At 40.5% G+C, this 20,783-nt stretch overlaps 2 protein-coding genes and 1 long non-coding RNA gene across 3 annotated transcripts; 1 reads left to right on the top strand and 2 right to left on the bottom strand.

Annotated features, from left to right (window-relative positions):
• Nucleotides 1-2,995: 2,995 nt before the first annotated feature.
• Nucleotides 2,996-6,808, top strand: LOC109873711 (diamine acetyltransferase 1). The gene is made up of 6 exons (XM_020465391.2): nt 2,996-3,499; nt 3,697-3,748; nt 3,856-3,939; nt 4,555-4,656; nt 4,928-4,968; nt 5,123-6,808. Exons 1-6 carry the CDS (start codon nt 3,434-3,436, stop codon nt 5,294-5,296), a joined length of 519 nt encoding a protein of 172 aa, XP_020320980.1. The 5' UTR covers nt 2,996-3,433; the 3' UTR covers nt 5,297-6,808.
• LOC116358292 (uncharacterized) lies at nt 6,092-8,219 on the bottom strand. Its single transcript, XR_004206178.1, has 3 exons — nt 6,822-8,219; nt 6,571-6,654; nt 6,092-6,262 (listed from the first exon to the last, which is right to left on the bottom strand). It is a non-coding gene; the product is annotated as an uncharacterized LOC116358292 (long non-coding RNA).
• An 82-nt stretch (nt 8,220-8,301) lies between these two features.
• LOC109873712 (MICOS complex subunit MIC26-like) lies at nt 8,302-15,594 on the bottom strand. The gene is made up of 4 exons (XM_031809409.1): nt 15,527-15,594; nt 14,211-14,312; nt 13,976-14,095; nt 8,302-8,459 (listed from the first exon to the last, which is right to left on the bottom strand). Exons 1-4 carry the CDS (start codon nt 15,587-15,589, stop codon nt 8,448-8,450), a joined length of 297 nt encoding a protein of 98 aa, XP_031665269.1. The 5' UTR covers nt 15,590-15,594; the 3' UTR covers nt 8,302-8,447.
• Nucleotides 15,595-20,783: the final 5,189 nt, after the last annotated feature.

The following is a 20,783-nucleotide window of genomic DNA, read 5'->3' as shown; positions in this document are numbered from 1 at the left end:
CATGCCAGCATCTGCTTTCCTGGAGATTGTAGCACATCTGAGTCACTACTGTGAAGCTTTGCAGAGCAATGCCATGGACTGAGCCATAAACATTTTTTAAATACAGTCTTATCTAGTTTAAATTACTTAAGACTTTTATAACTAACTGACACTTCCAATAAATCCTGGGATTTCACATAACTCAGACTGGCAGTACAATATTGCTGCCAAAAGGTTTGGCCAAGACTGCAGGCCTATTTGACAAGAATAGGTGTTTTTTTCTTAAGAATATTGGAGATTTTGTTGACATAAAGAAGAGATGAAGGGCCCTTAACCTCAGGGATTCACGTTTAAGTGGCCTAAAGCCTATGTATTTACAATTAAGTTACAAAGGCGGGTACTGTGTAATTACAGTGTAGGCACACAGGGTTATGGTACTTACAACTGTGACATGTAATTAGTCTACATGTGCCTACCAATGTGAACAATAATTACTCTGTAGATGTGCCTACCACGTAACTACATTTGTTTTTATGTCCCTTGATTGACCATTCCTTCTCAGCCTTGTGATACATCATAAACACATGGACTATGTGTTTCTGATGGTACTGTGAAACAGATGTGTATGCATGTAGGACAGCTTCAAGGCATTGAGACCCTGTTTTTACAATGTGGGTGTCACACAAATACTGTACACCATGTGACAAGAGAAATGGGTTACATAACTTTGATGGTCATTTCATGCATTTATCGCATTACCTTTTTATATAAAACATGACCCATTTACAATACTAGTAAAAGTGTGTGTGTGTGTGTCATTGTGCACTGATTTTAATAAAAACTTTTTTAAATGGACCCATTACACAAAGTCAAGTAGGTAGTCTAGGCAAATATGACTGAATTAGAGTTAACCCTAAACCTATTGTAGAGAGTCTTTACAGTGCATGGACAGATGTAGGCATACTGTACATGCATTGTCATCAAGAGATGAGCATTAAGCAGCCTGCAGAAGTCCTAAAATGGAGCGCGTTTGAGCGGGTCAATTGTGTCTAGTCCGATGGTCACCGCCTTTGAAAGTGTGTTGCATTATGGGAAAAAAAATAACTTTACAAAAACCATATAATCAAAGATCATGCAGATTTGATGAAATTGCCTTCAAGTCACTGCGAATGCTTCTCATCAACTGCAACATACAGACAACGGTCAGCTAATGCAGGGTTTCCCGAACTCGGTCCTGCCCCCCCCCCAAAAAAAAGATAAGATGTAAGATAAGCAGACCTAGTGGAGTTTTTTTTCTTCCTGTGGAGGTCAATGAGTGTCGAATTACACTAGGCCTATTTGATCCAAAGGTTTGCAATGTTTAGGCTGTTAACAAACGTACTGTTATGAGTGGATGTACGTGGCATTCCTGCAAATTTTAGAAAAACTACTTTAATTGTGCCTGTTGTTCACAGTATGTCTGCTCTCTCATTTGCTAGAATGGTCCCATCTGATCTCGCCTGCCTTCCATCTTTTGAGGACTTGTATTTCCAATGTTGGAGCGGTCACTCAACTATCTTGTCAATATAATAGATACTCTTTGACGTGATTGAAACAGGAACCAATTTTGCTGTGATTCTAAAAGCTACAGGGGATACCTCTCTGAAACAATTGCACGCGCGTCATGTTTTCAATTTGAGTGTGTATGATGTGGGGGTATAGAAAAGTATATTTCGACATTTTGTAAAGAAAACGGATTGTTTATAAATGTTTGTTGACACTGCCATGTTGATCTGAGCCTTGCTGTTAGAAAACCACTAACGTTGGTGTTCGTCTGTCGCAGGTGCACTTTTCTGAGTTTAACGCGGCATTGCTGAACGCACCCCCCTTTTTTTTTATTTTTTTTTATTTTTTTATTAACAACAAATCAATACATAAAGCACATGAGGGAACACAAGCATACATAGATTACAAATAATAGACAGTCGAGCTAGGGGGTACAATATCACATTACAATTACACAAGGACCTTAAGGGACATGCATATACTTACAATTCTAACAGCTTTTTTGTTAGTAGAGCATTTAACCGTCTTAAAATACAGTTCAATTTCTTTTTGTAGGGTACGAAAATGTGGTTTTCTGTTTGTAAATTTACATTTGTGTATATGAAATTTGGCCAAAAGAATAATGAAATTAATTACATAAAAATGATTCCGCTTATTTCTATTGTATGTAAAGAATCCAAACAGTACATCTCTCCACAATAGTGTAAAATCTTCATAAATGTGTTCAATTATAAACCTACTGATGTCTTGCCACAGTTTTCTTACATGCATACAATGCCAAAAAAGATGCACAACTGTTTCTGGGTGGTCATTACAAAAGGAGCAATTTGAGTTGATGTTTTCCTTAAACTTCTTCATATAGTGGTTGGCAGGATAATATTTATGAATAATTTTAAAGGAAATTTCCTTAATTTTGTTAACAAGTAGGTATGTTTGTGGCAACATCCAAACTTTTTTCCAACAGATATTATCAATAAATCCATTCCAATAAGGCATGACATAAGGTATAGATACAACATCCTGCTGAAACAAGGATCGTATCGCTCTGTTGTTGAATGGACCAAAAGAGAAACAAATCTTTCCTACTGATGAGTCAACAGGGTCAATAGAAGGTAGGCTCTGAGGGTCAGGTCTTGACATGTTCCTGAATAACATAGCAACACCTGAGGGAATGGCATCTAAAACAATTGCAAAATCTTTAGGTGTTACAGGGACCTTGTAAAGTGATAAGAATTCTTTATAACTGAGTAAAAAACCCTCTGCATTTACCAGTTGGCTCACCAATAGGATATTATTTCTGAACCAATATTCTAAAAACAGAGAGGTATTTTTATACAATATATCCCGATTATTCCATATATAATATCTGTGTGGAGAAAAATTGTGTTTATAAATTAAGGAGCTGAACGCACCACACCCAATGGACGGCAGAAACCCTATGACGTTGTTAGGCTATTTCCCCGTTTAGTCTGATTGACATTAGATAGCACAGCCACAGATTCTAACTGCAATCTCTCATAAAAATGTATGAAAACAACATTTGAGCTTTTTTGTCTTCATTTAAGGTTAGAGTTAGGCACTAAGTTCGCAGTGGGGTCAAGGTTAGGTTTAAAATCACATTTTAAGAATATTAATTTTAGAAATACTTTGTGGTTGGGGGAACTAGTGACGACCGTTTAGTCATCCGGATGTGATTGTGACATGCTTACGAAGTGCGTATAAAAAGGGGTAAAGCACTCTAGAAAGGTATTGCGCTGCCTGCGACCTAGGCTAATGTAATTCCGCACGAGCTGGAATCCTAACCTTACTGCGGGAGGTGAACTCCTGAGAAGCGGATGAAGAAACAGGTTTTGCTTCTTTTTACATTCCGAGGACTTGTAAGAAAAGGAAAAAAGAGTAAAAGAAGAAAATGTCGAACTTTATATTACGGAAAGCTGAGCCCAAGGACGTGTCAGACATATTGCGTCTCATAAAGGTAGGAGGTTCCATTCCCTGTGTTTAAGGATTTGTGTCGAAATGTATCTAGGTCTTTCTCAAATCCCTGTTATAAAAGTTAGATTTTCTTGTTAAAAAAAAGCTTAGGCATATTTCTCAATGTTATTGTGACATATTTGACTAACAATTATTTCATTAACTATAAGGATTGTTTTTTTTCATGTCCTATATTTCCAGGAACTTGCTAAATTTGAAGAAATGGAGGAGCAGGTCATCTTGACAGAGAAAGGTAGTCTACTCTTAGGCCCGTGTTTGTTTGGCCTATTGTGACCATATGAAATGTTTCCCCAAACAAATCCGAAGTCTCTTCATAAATGTCCTCATAATTTACTTTAGAACTACTCGAGGACGGCTTTGGGGATCATCCGTTCTACCATTGCGTCGTCGCGGAAGTCCCTGAGGATCATCAGAGCTCCGATGGTAAAATATGTTGTAATTTTGTTTCCACGTTCTCGCTCACACCACACATCTTTCAATGACCGTTTGTAAGGAAATAGTGCAACGGTTAAATCATTCAAGGGAAAATCCACTCAAACTCCATTTTTCATTTTTTTTTAACGTTAGTCCAATGTTTATAGTCCCAACGAGTTTTGCATATGTCAACAGGCAAGTTTTCAAGATATTGGACATTCAAGAAGCAAAGTAGCACCTGCCATCATTGGGATGAGACAATATGTGTTTGAGTGGTGTTTCCCTTTTAATTTCAAAATTTGAAATGTGCAGTGTTGGTGTGCTTAACTCGAAGTCCAGTTTCAACTCGGACAACCTTGCAGAGCATGATTCATCTCAAGGACCAACCTGACCAAGCATGGACTCCGATATTAATCATGATGTGGTTTGGAATGTCAACTTATAAATTCTCCAACACCTCCTAGGTATCATAATTAGGCCCCATAGATTTTCCTGACTGACCAAGACCAATCTCCATTATCATACACAATAAGCCCAGTGGGGTTTACCATCAAGTCCTAGTAGTATAATAGTTTTACACGTACTTCCTTGCCGGTTTTAATGTGGATGTTTTCACTGTTTTAGGATACACTGTCATTGGGTTTGCCATGTACTACTTCACCTATGACCCCTGGATTGGAAAGCTGCTCTACCTAGAGGACTTCTATGTGATGAAGGAGTTCAGGGGTAACTATTGTCTACCCTGAGTCTTGTCATAACATTTGTATTTCACCAGGTAAGCTAGTTGAACAACTTCTCATTTGCAACTGCGACCTGGCCAAGATAAAGCATAGCAGTTCGACACATACAACAACAGAGTTACACATGTAATGAAAAAAACAGTCAATAATACTGTAGATATGACGTGTTATTTACATTGAAGGCAAGGCAACTGAATCACTGTCCATGGATCCAGAGCTTAAAAATCAATCTAACCTTTGATCCTGTTTTTTCTCAGGTTATGGTATTGGGTCAGATATCCTGAAGCTTCTGAGTGGGGTAAGTCTACTTTTTGCAATCAATTCACCGGAAGGACATTTTCTTTTCCAAAACATGAAAGTTGAGCCTATACATCATAAGTCCAGCCTATGGAACAATCTCAAGCTATTTGATGACCCTGTCCCGTCTAACTTTATTGTCCTCCCTTCAACAGACAGCAGTTAAGACTCGCTGCAGTAGCATGCACTTCATTGTAGCAGAGTGGAACAAGCCGTCCATAGAGTTCTACAAGCGCCGTGGAGCCTCAGACCTGTCTGATGAGGAGGGCTGGCGACTCTATGCGATTGAGAAGGATGACCTGGTTAAGATTTCTACCAAGACGCGCTAAATTCATCAAATGATTACTGATGGCAAAGCCTTCCCCCTTCGACTCCATTGGCAATGTTTTTAAAACATTTTTTAAAATGTGTATCATTAAATACAAAACCTTATTTGTTCAAGTTCTAAATGCAGGACTGGTTAGCTGTCTTTTTTAAAAAAATTTATAACTAAAGTCAGCAGGTTTAATTTACTTGTATCTGACTGGTTGTGAGTGACCTACCTTCATCAAGGAGAGAGGAAATGGGGATATCTAGTCAACTGATGTCTTAACCATTTAACCCCACCCCAGAACTATGCTGACATCAGCTAGTCATGTGATTGTGTACTAGCACATAGAGGAATCGGTATGTTGCTTTCGAAACTCCTTATGTTTTTCTACCAATGATAATGTCTGGCTCAGAAGTGGGGGCTTGTTTATTTTTTTCCCCACTCATTTGTCCTCACATGCCTAGAGTGCCATTATAGTATTTCTTTGTGGCCGTGAGTTTACTGTAAAAAAGCAATAGATACAATACATTTTCAGGTCAACATAGATACATTACATTTTATAATCTAAGTGACTGGTCCTGGGTAAATGCCAGAGAAACACTGGGATATTGCAGGTTTGGGAGTGAGCATAACATGTACAGTAGCATACAGGGAGCTGGACCTGTTATACCTGGGAATACTGCTAATCTTGTTTTGTCAATGATCCTATCACACCTTATCTGGGAAAAAAAAGAGGTCATTAAGCCTTTAGCTGCAATAATTTGTTAGCATAAGCACCTGCTATGTAAAGTACACAGATGTTATGAATTGACAAGTGATTGGGGTGTTCTATACATCTGCAGGCTGATCCAGAGGCTAATTGACCACCAGGTCAATGAAGGTGCTGGAAAACTGGTATTGTGCAGAAATGTTCAGGTTTGTTGTAGCTGCTATGATCGGGGTTTGGACTCTGCAGCTGGGCTGTTTTCCTCTTGTTTTTCATAGGCTGTGAAAGTAACCATGGCAGCATGTGAAAATTCAGACTTGACAACCCATTATACATTTTTGTAACCTTTTATTTAACTAGGCATGTCCACTTGAAACAAATTCTTATTTACAATGACGGCCAAACCCTCTAACCCGGATGAAGCTGGGCCAATTGTGGGACTCCCGATCGCGGCCGGTTGTGATACAGCCCGGTATTGAACCAGGGTCTGTAGTGATGCCTCTAGCACTGCGATGCTGTGACTGCTGCACCACTTGGGAGCCCACAAATAATCTGTATTAGTTTTGGACCTGACAGGATTAGCTCACCTTCCCCTCTACTGGTGTGGTGGCGGAGTTGAAAAATGTCTATGTTAGCGTAGCCCTGCAGGGCGAAATCGTACAACGAGTGTTCTGTGGGAAGGAAAAATAGGCTTTTAAACAACAGTATACTGTACATTGAGAACTGAATATCACAAGATTACCCTACAACATGTCTTGGCATGGAACAATATTCATTTTCTCCCACACGTGCAAGTACAAATAAAAACAACACACGATATATTGACCCGCTCACTCACCTTGGCGATTGATGCGGCCGCTTGGGGGTAGTACATAGTGTCCCGCAGCCATCAGCCCTGTAGGGTAGATGAGCTTCTTCACCCTGGAGCCTAGGAGACACAAGAGTGGGGACCACAGACAATTTTTATTCAAGAAGATAGATTAGAAGCAAGAAAGGGAAAACCGGATAGGGCAACAGTAAGCAGTAGTAGGCCTGATATTTGATATGGTCTGGAGGCAACAGCTCTACCGCTAGACCAGACTCTAGCTCAGAGACTCACTGATACAGAGTGTTTGCTTAAACACAGAGACAAAGTTGATAAACCCAAACACACGATGGAGATAAAAAAACAGGGTACTCGTCATTCAAATTCAAAACTAATACCTCTTGGAAGAAAGAGTCCAATGATACCAGCAACTCCAATGACCGCAACCCAATCCAAAGTAACTATTAAACAGTCAGGTGTGCATACATTTACGTCTGAGTGGCCCCAGTGGGAATTGAACCCACGCATTACAAGCCCCATGCTTTAACAACTGAGCCACACAGGATCACAGTAATGAGTAATGTGTGCACTTTGTGTGTATCACGGGGCGTGTGTTTTTTTACCACTTCCTAATTGGATGGCACTTTCAACCTTGGGCTTCACTTTTACAATGGCACCCTGAACCCTACAGGAGAGGACAGTACAGTGAACATGTAACATACATCTGCTAATATCACCCAATGTCTGCACCTTGAGAGCCATTCAAGAATGGATAAATGCTTATTTTTAATTGTTAAAGAATAAGTTCACATTTAATAATATGATAATACGATATTTCATAGTAAATATGCTCTTGCCGAATAGTCTTCAATTTAAGGTTACTGAGCACACTGTGCACCTGTGATGCTTTACATTGTTTGTACTGGTTGTATAACTAGTGGTAGGACTGCCATGCCCCCAGAAACCTCATCCAGTTCTGTGGGCCTTAAGCACTGGCCATTCTGTTATCCAGTAGAGTGCTCGAGTTGAACATCAAACAACAGCACTTTGTGTACCCTTGACCCATTGTAAAGACATTCTGCACTGTACAAGAACAACTACCAATAAAGTTCCAACCAAGTCGCTGTACTGACAAACATGTGCTGTATGTTAATGAGCTGCTTATCTCTGGACTGAAAGAGTCAATGGGGAAGAGGTCAGGAGGGCAACTAAGAAACAGTGAACACAGTGACAAACACAGATGTCGAGTTCCCCTACTCAGACGTTGCATGCATCAACCAATGGTTGAGTGTGTCATCGACTCACAGATTGCTAAAACATATGATGTGGTTAGCTGACACAAAAAAAGGACCTATCCAGGCATTGTAAGGTCTGGCATGTGTCAGCAGTACCTGTGAATCGTACAACGAGTGTTCTGTGGGAAGGAAAAATAGGCTTTTAAACAACAGTATACTGTACATTGAGAACTGAATATCACAAGATTACCCTACAACATGTCTTGGCATGGAACAATATTCATTTTCTCCCACACGTGCAAGTACAAATAAAAACAACACACGATATATTGACCCGCTCACTCACCTTGGCGATTGATGCGGCCGCTTGGGGGTAGTACATAGTGTCCCGCAGCCATCAGCCCTGTAGGGTAGATGAGCTTCTTCACCCTGGAGCCTAGGAGACACAAGAGTGGGGACCACAGACAATTTTTATTCAAGAAGATAGATTAGAAGCAAGAAAGGGAAAACCGGATAGGGCAACAGGAAGCAGTAGTAGGCCTGATATTTGATATGGTCTGGAGGCAACAGCTCTACCGCTAGACCAGACTCTAGCTCAGAGACTCACTGATACAGAGTGTTTGCTTAAACACAGAGACAAAGTTGATAAACCCAAACACACGATGGAGATAAAAAACAGGGTACTCGTCATTCAAATTCAAAACTAATACCTCTTGGAAGAAAGAGTCCAATGATACCAGCAACTCCAATGACCGCAACCCAATCCAAAGTAACTATTAAACAGTCAGGTGTGCATACATTTACGTCTGAGTGGCCCCAGTGGGAATTGAACCCACGCATTACAAGCCCCATGCTTTAACAACTGAGCCACACAGGATCACAGTAATGAGTAATGTGTGCACTTTGTGTGTATCACGGGGCGTGTGTTTTTTTACCACTTCCTAATTGGATGGCACTTTCAACCTTGGGCTTCACTTTTACAATGGCACCCTGAACCCTACAGGAGAGGACAGTACAGTGAACATGTAACATACATCTGCTAATATCACCCAATGTCTGCACCTTGAGAGCCATTCAAGAATGGATAAATGCTTATTTTTAATTGTTAAAGAATAAGTTCACATTTAATAATATGATAATACGATATTTCATAGTAAATATGCTCTTGCCGAATAGTCTTCAATTTAAGGTTACTGAGCACACTGTGCACCTGTGATGCTTTACATTGTTTGTACTGGTTGTATAACTAGTGGTAGGACTGCCATGCCCCCAGAAACCTCATCCAGTTCTGTGGGCCTTAAGCACTGGCCATTCTGTTATCCAGTAGAGTGCTCGAGTTGAACATCAAACAACAGCACTTTGTGTACCCTTGACCCATTGTAAAGACATTCTGCACTGTACAAGAACAACTACCAATAAAGTTCCAACCAAGTCGCTGTACTGACAAACATGTGCTGTATGTTAATGAGCTGCTTATCTCTGGACTGAAAGAGTCAATGGGGAAGAGGTCAGGAGGGCAACTAAGAAACAGTGAACACAGTGACAAACACAGATGTCGAGTTCCCCTACTCAGACGTTGCATGCATCAACCAATGGTTGAGTGTGTCATCGACTCACAGATTGCTAAAACATATGATGTGGTTAGCTGACACAAAAAAAGGACCTATCCAGGCATTGTAAGGTCTGGCATGTGTCAGCAGTACCTGTGAATTTTTACATTCTTTATAGAGTACTTTACCAGTCTCTTAGAATGAACTAATCAGCTTAATCTTTATCCCCCTCTTTGAGTTTATGATGATTCTGTGCGCGTGTGTGTGTGTGTGTGTGTGTGTGTGTGTGTGTGTGTGTGTGTGTGTGTGTGTGTGTGTGTGTGTGTGTGTGTGTGTGTGTGTGTGTGTGTGTGTGTGTGTGTGTGTGTGTGTGTGTGTGTGTGTGTGTGTGTGTGTGTGTGTACAAGTGTATGTGTTCGTGGCTATGGGGAGTACCTGAACCTTTTCCACTGTCAAATGGCTTGTTTGCTAAAAGGGTAGCAGATCGTTGGTGTGATCACATGGGCAGAAGCAGAGCAGCACAATCACAACTAACACTTCACAGCAGACAGACAAAATCATTCCAACACGTGCAATGATTATCAATTGCAGCATGAATTCACAGTAAAGGTCTACTGATTCATGTGAAATGCGCAGTACAGATTTACTGCCGCCGTGATATGCAACTTTTCAGGGAAGTTAGGAACAAATATACACAGGCAGTTAGGAAAGCTAAGGCTAGCAGAAATTTGCATCCTGTAGCACAAACTCAAAAAAGTTCTGGGACAATGAAGTCCATGGAGAATAAGAGCACCTCCTCCCAGCTGCCCACTGCACTAAGGCTAGGAAACACTTTCAGAGCTGGTCATGGGTGCACCTCAGCCACGCTCAATGTACTAAACAATATCATAACCGCAACTGATAAGAGACATTACTGTGCAGCCGTATTCATCGACCTGGCTAAGGCTTTCGACTCTGTCAATCACAATATTCTTATTGGCAGACTCAACAGCCTTGGTTTCTCAAATGACTGCCTCGACTGGTTCACCAACTACTTCTCTGATAGAGTTCACTGTGTCAAATCGGAGGGCCTGTTGTCCTGACCTCTGGCAGTCTCTATGGGGGTGCCACAGGGTTCAATTCTTGGGCCGACTCTCTTCTCTGTATACATCAATGATGTCGCTCTCGCTGCTGGTGATTATTTGATCCACCTCTACGCAGACGACACCATTCTGTATACAGTGGGGCAAAAAAGTATTTAGTCAGCCACCAATTGTGCAAATTCTCACACTTAAAAAGATGAGAGAGGCCTGTAATTTTCATCATAGGTACACTTCAACTATGACAGACAAAATGAGAAAAAAAATCCAGAAAATCACATTGTAGGATTTTTAATGAATTTATTTGCAAATTATGGTGGAAACTAAGTATTTGGTCACCTACAAACAAGCAAGATTTCTGGCTCTCACAGACCTGTAACTTCTTATTTAAGAGGCTCCTCTGTCCTCCACTCGTTACCTGTATTAATGGCACCTGTTTGAACTTGTTATCAGTGTAAAAGACACCTGTCCACAACCTCAAACTCCACTATGGCCAAGACCAAAGAGCTGTCAAAGGACACCAGAAACAAAATGTAGACCTGCACCAGGCTGGGAAGACTGAATCTGCAATAGGTAAGCAGCTTGGTTTGAAGAAATCAACTGTGGGAGCAATTATTAGGAAATGGAAGACATACAAGACCACTGATAATCTCCCTCGATCTGGGGCTCCACGCAAGATCTCACCCCGTGGGGTCAAAATGATCACAAGAACGGTGAGCAAAAATCCCAGAACCACACAGGGGGACCTAGTGGATGACCTACAGAGAGCTGGGACCAAAGTAACAAAGCCTACCATCAGTAACACACGCCGCCGCCAGGGACTCAAATCCTGCAGTGCCAGACGTGTCCCCCTGCTTAAGCCAGTACATGTCCAGGCCCGTCTGAAGTTTGCTAAAGAGCATTTGGATGATCCAGAAGAAGATTGGGAGAATGTCATATGGTCAGATGAAACCAAAATATAACTTTTTGGTAAAAACTCAACTCATCGTGTTTGGAGGACAAAGAATGCTGAGTTGCATCCAAAGAACACCATACCTACTGTGAAGCATGGGGGTGGAAACATCATGCTTTGGGGCTGTTTTTCTGCAAAGGGACCAGGACGACTGATCCGTGTAAAGGAAAGAAAAAATGGGGCCATGTATCATGAGATTTTGAGTGAAAACCTCCTTCCATCAGCAAGGGCATTGAAGATGAAACGTGGCTGGGTCTTTCAGCATGACAATGATCCCAAATACACTGCCCGGGCAACGAAGGAGTGGCTTCGTAATAAGCATTTCAAGGTCCTGGAGTGGCCTAGCCGGTCTCCAGATCTCAACCCCATAGAAAATCTTTGGAGGGAGTTCAAAGTCCGTGTTGCCCAGCAACAGCCCCAAAACATCACTGCTCTAGAGGAGATCTGCATGGAGGAATGGGCCAAAATACCAGCAGAAAACGTTTGACCTCTGTCATTGCCAACAAAGGGTATATAACAAAGTATTGAGATAAACTTTTGTTATTGACCAAATACTTATTTTCCACCATAATTTGCAAATACATTCATTAAAAATCCTACAATGTGATTTTCTGGATTTTTTTTCTCATTTTGTCTGTCATAGTTGAAGTGTACCTATGATGAAAATTACAGGCCTCTCTCATATTTTTAAGTGGGAGAACTTGCACAATTGGTGGCTGACTAAATACTTTTTTGCCCCACTGTACCTCTGGCCCTTCTTTGGACACTGTGTTAACTAACCTCCAGACGAGCTTCAATGCCATACAACTCTCCTTCCGTGGCCTCCAACTGCTCTTAAATGCAAGTAAAACTAAATGCATGCTCTTCAACCGATCGCTGACCTGCCCGCCCGTCCAGCATCGCTACTCTGGACAGTTCTGACTTGGAATATGTGGACAACTACAAATACCTAGGTGTCTGGTTAGACTGTAAACTCTCCTTCCAGACATACATTAAACTTCTCCAATCCAAAATTAAATCTATAATCAGCTTCCTATTTCGCAACAAAGCATCCTTCACTCAGGCTGCCAAATATACCCTCGTAAAACTGACCATCCTACCGATCCTCGACTTTGGCGATGTCATTTACAAAATAGCCTCCACCACTCTTCTCAACAAATTGGATGCAGTCTATCACAGTGTCATCCATTTTATCACCAAAGCCCCATATATTACGCACCACTGCGACCTCTATGCTCTCGTTGGCTGTTCCTCGCTTCATACTCGACGCCAAACTCACTGGCTCCAGGTCATCTACAAGTCTCTGCTAGGTCAAGCCCCGCCTTATCTCAGCTCACTGGTCACCATAGCAGCACCCACCCATAGCATGCGCTCCAGCAGGTATATCTCACTGGTCACCCCCAAAGCCAATTCTTCCTTTGGCCGTCTTTCCTTCCAGTTGTCTGCTGCCAATGACCATTCCAGTGTTTAATTGCTATATTGTAATTACTTCGCTATTTATTGCCTTACCTCCCTTATCCTACCTCATTTGCAGATGCTGTATATAGATCTTTCTACTGTATTATTGATTGTATGTTTGTTTATTCCATGTGTAACTCTGTGTTATTGTATGTGTCGAACTGCTTTGCTTTATCTTGGCCAGGTCGCAGTTGCAAATGAGAACTTGTTCTCAACTAGTCTACCTGGTTAAATAAAGGTTAAATAAAAATAAATAAAAAATAAACTGACCATGGTGAAACACAATGTACAGTATTTCTAGACCAGGGGTTCTTTAACTTTTTCAGCTTGAGACCCAAATTAGAAATGTACTGTGCTCCCAAGACCCCAAATCTTCCTCTAATGACCCAAATTAAGAACAAATAGTGTGTTATTATAGATGTATAACTAAGAGTGTGTTATTATAGATGTATAACTCACGACCCACATTTCATATGCCTCGGGCCCATTGGGTCCCGACCCATAGTTTAAGAAACCCTGGTATAGACACATAGGAATACCAGTAAATATTAATGGGTCTCTGGGAAAATAATTACTGTGGATGCTCAATACGCAAAGAGAAATTTAGATGAATGACAATAGTGAGACCTACTGCAGTTAATATTTACCAGTCACAACTAATCATAGTAAATCTTTGGAGGTCACAGGAAACAGGGTGCATTGTAAAATATGTAAAAGCAGCTGGGATGATAATGTAAAGCATGGCAAAAACATTTCAGTGCCCATGTGAAGTAATTTTGGGTCCATGCAGTGAGGCTGGGCTATCAGACATTATGAATTTTCTGTCTTTATTTTCTGAGAGGAGACTGTTCCTAACAAAGGAAATAATGACTGTCACCCAGTAGCTCACTGGTGAGTAGGATTATCAATGTACCTGACACCAAGTAACATATGGCTCTGCCAGTTTCCTTAGAGTGGTAACACCTGGCTCCAAGTGCCCTATATCTGGCTCCAAATAGCGGAACTTCTGCTGCGGTGTAGTGTAGAGGGAGAGCTGTAACAAACAACATTTTACATGGGTCAGTTACCTCATGCCAATGTTGGCTTGCCTCAGACAGGAAGTATGCTGACAGACTTCAGTAAGTGTGATTCTGTGCACAATGCAGTACCTCATTTGTATTTAAGGTGACATTGGGCTTGTCCTCGGCGGCAGCAAACACAGTACCTGACATCAGGCTGAGAGTTACAGGCACAGCAGCCACCCCTGCTACCTGAGGTGACACAGAACAACTGGGACATCAACAGTTTGGTCTACACTCTCTCAGTCACACAGAGAAATGATAGGTCTCAAGGCTGTTATTCACGTTTTGCAGTTGAGAGCATATCCACTCTACAGCATAGCAGCATAAGCAAACACACGTCACATTTTGGAACAAAGAAACATTTACACAACACACTAAATTTCACAAAGTTTTGATCTCTTTCTGAAACACATAATAACAAAAATATGTATTGGAAGCTCTTCAGGTTTTTTTCCCGTTTTCCCGAGTCAATAATTTACATGAATTTAGCTTGACATACTGTTCAGTGGATTATAGACATGACTTGTGTTTGTTTGCAAAGGTCAAACACATGAACACACAGACACACATTTTTGATAATGTGAATATTGCTTTCATTAATATTAAGTATTGAAAACAATTGAATACTGAATAAATACTTTCCAAATATTTGGCTAAAATGTTACATTTAGTAGCTGAGACATACTATTGGAGGGCTCAATGGAGCCATCCCAATGTTGAACGTTTCACAGGCCCAACAGTCCATTCAGACCTGCAAACACCCTAGGAGTAGACGCTAGAAGTTGTAATAAAATTGAGAATTGAGGCCCTTAAGATTTACAAAAAAACTATGTTGCCATCTAGTGTCAAATAAGTGTATTGTTAATCCCATTAAGTGGGGACTTGTTAGCTACACACATTTATCGGTTACCGGTCTGTCCAGTTCATGAATTTCTTGCAGTCACATCATAGATAACAAAATGGTAAACTCACTGGTTAAATAACACGTGTGAAAAACTAACTAGGCGAGTTTACTCACTTTTTAAATTAGCTGGCTATGGATTACTGGTGACATATTGGCTACCTTACAAAGCCATAAGGAGGTAACGTTGTTCAGTTGGTTATTAATGTCCCCGAAATACTGCATTTTTAAATGTCTTTTTTATTATAGGTTTTATACTACATTATGCATGTATTGCAAAGCAATGCCCTTGACAGTCTGGTGTCTGGCTCGCTGTCCTTAAAAGCCTCTGGTGCGTCACCGGGAGTTCGAGTCCCCTAAATATTTTTTTATGAAACAGATCGCTATTCAATTCAAAGAATAACATGTAAAAACACGACAATAAATCTATGTGGACTGAAGACGACATACATTAATGCAAGTGATTTAGTTGTTACGTAGTAAATAAAGTTTATATTCTCACCTTGTACATGATCCTTTTTGCGGTGCCAAACTTCAAGTACCTACGGCGTATGAGAGGGGACATGCTGCTTCTCTGGCTGCATTCCAATCCGTTCTTGTTACCTTCTTTCAATTCTGGTTCATCTACTATAGGCCGGTGCTCTCATAATAAAACCAATGAGTAACCTGATAATTACTTGATAGTAACTTGTTATTTAACAAATGGCAGAATGCAAATGTCGACAATCAGTTTACTGTAAGTTTTTGTGGTCTTTTTTCAGTGCTCATTAGCTCAGGAAAGGTGGATTTGACATTGGCTCGTGAAGTCAGTATTCTAATCATCCTTTAGCAACTCTTCTCAAAAAAGTCAGTAGCCAAAAAACATTGCAGGAGTGGATAATGAAATATGGGTAAGGGGCCATATATTCATTACACTACATGACCAAAAATATGTGTAAACCTGCTCGTCGAACATCTCGTTCCAAAATCATGGGAATTAATATGGAGTTGGTCCCCCCTTTGATGCTACAACAGCCTCCAATCTTCTGGGAAGGCTTTCCACTAGATGTTGGAACATTGCTGCTGGGACTTGCATCCATTCAGCCACAAAAGCATTAGTGAGGTCGGGCACTGACGTTGGGTATTTAGGCCTGGCTCGCAGTCGGCGTTCCAATTCATCCCAAAGGTGTTCGGTGGGGTAGAGGTCAGGGCTCTGTGCAGGCCAGTACAGGAAAGGGACTTCCCCGAACTGTTGCCACAAAGTTGGAAGCACAGAAACATCTAGAATGTCATTGTATGCTGTTGCCTTAAGATTTACCTTCACTGAAACTAAGGGGTCTAGCCCGAACCATGAAATACAGCCCTAGACCATTATTCCTCCTTCACCAAACTTTACAGTTGGCACTGTGCATTCGAGCAGGTAGCGCCAATAGTGTCCAAAGCTGTCACCAAGGCAAAGGCAACTTTGAAGAATCTCAAATATAACATATATTTTGATTTGTTTAACACTTTTTTGATTACTGTATTTTGTCCCATGTGTTATTTCAAATCAAATCAAATTGTATTTGTCACATACACATGGTTAGCAGATGTTAATGCAAGTGTAGCAAAATGCTTGTGCTTCTAGTTCCGACAATGCAGTAATAACCAACGTAACAATTCCAAAACTACTACCTTATACACACAAGTGTAAAGGGATAAAGAATATGTACATAAAGATATATGAATGAGTGATGGTACAGAACGGCATAGGCAAGATGCAGTAGATGGTATAGAGTACAGTATATACATATGAGATGAGTAATGTAGGGTATGTAAACAAAGTGGCTAGTGATACATGTATTACATAAAGATGCAGTAGATGATATAGAGTACAGTATATGCATATGAGATGAGTAATGTAGGGTATGTAAACATTATATTAAGTAGCATTGTTTAAAGTGGCTAGTGATATATTTTACATACATTTCCATCAATTCCCATTATTAAAGTGGCTGGAGTTGAGTCAGTGTGTTGGCAGCAGCCCCTCAATGTTAGTGGTGGCTGTTTAACAGTCTGATGGCCTTGAGATAGAAGCTGTTTTTCAGTCACAGGATTGTGTCTAGGCACAGATCTGGGGAAGGGTACCAACAAATGTCTGCAGCACTGAAAGTCCCCAAGTACACAGTGGCCTCCATCATTATTAAATAGAAGAAGTTTGGAACCACCAAGAATCTGCCTAGAACTGGCTGCCCGGACAAACTGAGCAATCGGGGGAGAAGAGCCTTGGGAGCTGACCAAGGGAGCTGATCAAGAAACCAATGGTCACTCTGGCAGAGCTCTAGAGTTCCACTGTGGAGATGGAAGAACCTTCCAGAAGGACAACCATCTCTGCAGCACTCCACCAATCAGGCCTTTATGGTAGAGTGGCCAGATGGAAGCCACTCCTCAGTAAAAGGCACATGACAGCCTGCTTGGAGTTTGCCAAAAGGCACCTCTCAGACCATGAGAAACAAGATTGTCTGGTCTGATGAAACCAAGGTTGAACTCCTTGGCCTGAATGTCAAGCATCATATCGGAAGGAAACCTTGCACCATTCCTACAGTGAAGCCTGGTGGAGGGAGCACCATACTGTGTGGATGTTTTTCAGGGGCAGGGACTTCAGGACTAGTCAGGATCGAGGCAAAGATGAACGGAGCAAAGTACAAAGAGATCCTTGATAAAAACCTGCTCCAGAGCGCTCAGGACCTCAGACTGGGGGCAAATGTTTACCTTCCAACAGGACAATGACCCTAAGCACACAACCAAGACAACGCAGGAGTGGCTTCAGGACAAGTCTCTGAATGTCCATGAGTGGCCCAGCCCGAGCCCGGACTTGAACCTAATGAAATATCTCTGGAGAGACCTGAAAATAGCTGTGCAGCAACGCTGCCCATCCAACCTGACAGAGCTTGAGAGGATCTGCAGAAAGAATGGGAGAAACTCCTCAAATACATGTGTGCCAAGCTTGTAGCGTCATTCCCAAGAACACTCGATGCTGTAAACGCTGCCAAAGATGCTTCAACAAAGTACTGAGTAAAGGGTCTGAACTTATGTAAATGTCATGTTTTAGTTTTATTTTATTTATAAATTAGCAAACATTTCAATGAACAAGTTTTTGCTTTGTCATCATGGGGTATTGTGTGTAGATTGATGAAGGTAAAAACAATTTAATCAATTTTAGAATAAGGCTGTAACGTAACAAAATGAGGAAAAAGTCAAGGGGTTTGAATACTTTCCAAAGGCACAGTAGGTTCAAGTTGTGTGTCATGCATGGGTACATTGAAATGTTTAACTTGCAAGCCCTTATAATTCCTAACAATGCAGTATTCAAAATCAAAATAGTATATAAGTAAAAAACACGAGAACTCAGAAATAAGAAGAAGGAAAAGAAAAACCTGGAGAATGTCAGCTACAGTCTCCTCAGAAAGTATTCACAGCCCTTGATATTTTCCATTTTCTTTTGTTTTAGAGTGGAACTCCAATAGATTTAATTGTCATTTTTGGTCAACGATCTACACAAAATATTTTGTAATGTAATTCTAACATTTATTACAAATTAATAAAAACAAATCTTGATTAGATAAGTATTCATCCCCCTGAGTCAACGTTAGAAACACCTTTGGGAGCGATTACAGCTGTGAGTCTTTGAGTCTCTAATAGCTTTGCACACGTAAATTGTACAATATTTGCCCAATATTCTTTTTTAAATTCTTCAAGCTCAGTCAAGTTAGTTATTGATCTTTGCTAGACAGCCAGTTTCAAGTCTTGCCATACATTTCTAAGCCGATTTAAGTTACAACTGTAACTATAAGCCACTCAGGAACATTCAATGTTGTCTTGGTAAGCAACTCCATCATAGATTTGGCCTTGCGTTTTAGGTTATTGTCCTGCTGAAAGATGAATTCATCTCCCAGTGTTTGTTTGAAAGCAAACTGAACCAGGTTTTCCTCTAGGATCTTGCTTGTGCTTAGCTCTATTCCGTTTCTTTTTATCCCCCCAAAAAACCTAGCCCTTGCTGATGACAAGCATACCCATAACATGATGTAGCTACCACAATGCTTGAAAATATGAAGAGTGGTACTCAGTGATGTGTTGTGTTGAATTTCCCCCAAAAACAACACTTTGTGTTCAGGACAAAAAGTACATTTCTTTGCCATGGTTTTTGCAGTATTACTTTAGTGCCCTGTTGCAAACAGGATGCATGTTTTGGAATATTTCTATTCTGTACAGTCTCCCTTTTTTCACTCTGTCATTTAGGTTAGTATTGGAGTAAATACAATGTTGTTGATCCATCCTCAGTTCTCTCATATCACAACCATTAAACTCTGTAACTGTTTTAAAATCACCATTGGCCTCATGGTGAAATCCCTGAGCAGTTTTCTTCCTCTCTGGCAAGTGAGTTTGGAAGCACTGTTTTTTTATTATTATTATTTTTTTTTTTTACGTATCTACCGATCGGTGCCCTTCTTTGCGAAGCACTTAAAAACCTCCCTGGTTTTTGTGGTAGAATCTGTGCTTGAAATTCACTACTCGATTGAGGGACCTTACTGATAATTGTATATGTTGGGTATAGAGATGGGGTAGTCATTCAAAAATCACATTAACCACTTTTATTGAACACAGAATGAGTCCATGCAACTTATTGTGATTTTGTTAAGCATATTTTTACTCTTTAACTTATTTAAGCTAGCCATAACAAAGAGGTTGAATACTTATTAACTCAAGACATTTCAGCTTTTCATTTTTTATTAATTTGTAGAAAATTCAACAACAAAAAATCCACTTTGATATGTGGTATTGTGTGTAGATCAGTGACACAAAATCTCAATTTAATATATTTTAAATTCAGGCTGTAAAACAACATTTGGAAAAAGTAAAGGGTGTGAAAACCTTCTGAAGGCACTGTATATACTGTATACTGAACAAAAATATAAACGGAACATGTAAAGTGTTGGTCCCATGTTTCATGAGCTGAAATATAAGATCCCAGAAATGTTCCATAAGCACAATTTATCTCAAATTTTGACCACAAATTTGTTTACAACCCTGTTAGTAAGAATTTATCCTTTGCCAAGATAATCCGTTCACCTGACAGGTGTGGCATATAAAGAAGCTGATTGAATAGCATGATCATTACACAGGTGCACCTTGTGCATGGACTACGAAAAGCCCCTCTAAAATGTGCAGTTTTTCACACAACACAATACCACAGATGTCTCAAGTTTTGAGGGAGCATGCAATGGGCTTCCTGACTGCAGGAATGTCCACCAGAGCTGTTGCCAGATAATTTAATGTAAATTTCTCTACCATATGCCGCATCCATTTTAGAGAATTTGGCAGTACGTCCAACTGGCCTCACAACCACAGACCATGTGTAACCACGCCAGCCCAGGATCTCCAAATCCGGCTTCTTCAACTGCGGGATCATCTGAGGGGGTGCTGAGGAGTATTTATGTCAGTAATAAAGCCCCTTTGTGGTTAAAAACTCCTTCAGATTAGCTGGACCTGGCTCCCCAGTCATGTGAAATCCATAGATTAGCGTCTAATGAATATATTTCAATTGATTGATTTCCTTACATGAACTGTAACTCAGTAAAATCTTTGAAATTGTTTCATGTTGCATTTATATTTTTGTTCACTATACAGTATATACAGGGTCAGTGCCAGTACCAAAAGTACAATGTCCAGGGATACTGGAGTAGTTGAGGTACATGTAGACAGGAATTAAGTGACTGGTAGCAGGATTAATAATAATAAGC

Source organism: Oncorhynchus kisutch, linkage group LG29 (assembly GCF_002021735.2).
Source record: "Oncorhynchus kisutch isolate 150728-3 linkage group LG29, Okis_V2, whole genome shotgun sequence".
In the NCBI taxonomy this organism is placed as follows: Eukaryota; Metazoa; Chordata; class Actinopteri; order Salmoniformes; family Salmonidae; genus Oncorhynchus; species Oncorhynchus kisutch.
This window is presented reverse-complemented; position numbering and strand designations above follow the sequence as displayed.

What these genes read in the sequence shown, in the direction of transcription:
- LOC109873712 (XM_031809409.1), bottom strand. Translation starts at nt 15,589, where the DNA reads ATGTCCCCTCTCATACGCCGTAGGTACTTGAAGTTTGGCACCGCAAAA. An exon ending in CAAAAAGGATCATGTACAAG is followed by an intron (nt 14,313 to 15,526) that starts GTGAGAATATAA and finishes GTGTCACCTCAG; the next exon opens with GTAGCAGGGGTGGCTGCTGT. An exon ending in TCACCTTAAATACAAATGAG is followed by an intron (nt 14,096 to 14,210) that starts GTACTGCATTGT and finishes TGTTTGTTACAG; the next exon opens with CTCTCCCTCTACACTACACC.
- LOC109873711 (XM_020465391.2), top strand. Translation starts at nt 3,434, where the DNA reads ATGTCGAACTTTATATTACGGAAAGCTGAGCCCAAGGACGTGTCAGAC. An exon ending in GGATCATCAGAGCTCCGATG is followed by an intron (nt 3,940 to 4,554) that starts GTAAAATATGTT and finishes TCACTGTTTTAG; the next exon opens with GATACACTGTCATTGGGTTT. An exon ending in TCCTGAAGCTTCTGAGTGGG is followed by an intron (nt 4,969 to 5,122) that starts GTAAGTCTACTT and finishes TCCCTTCAACAG; the next exon opens with ACAGCAGTTAAGACTCGCTG.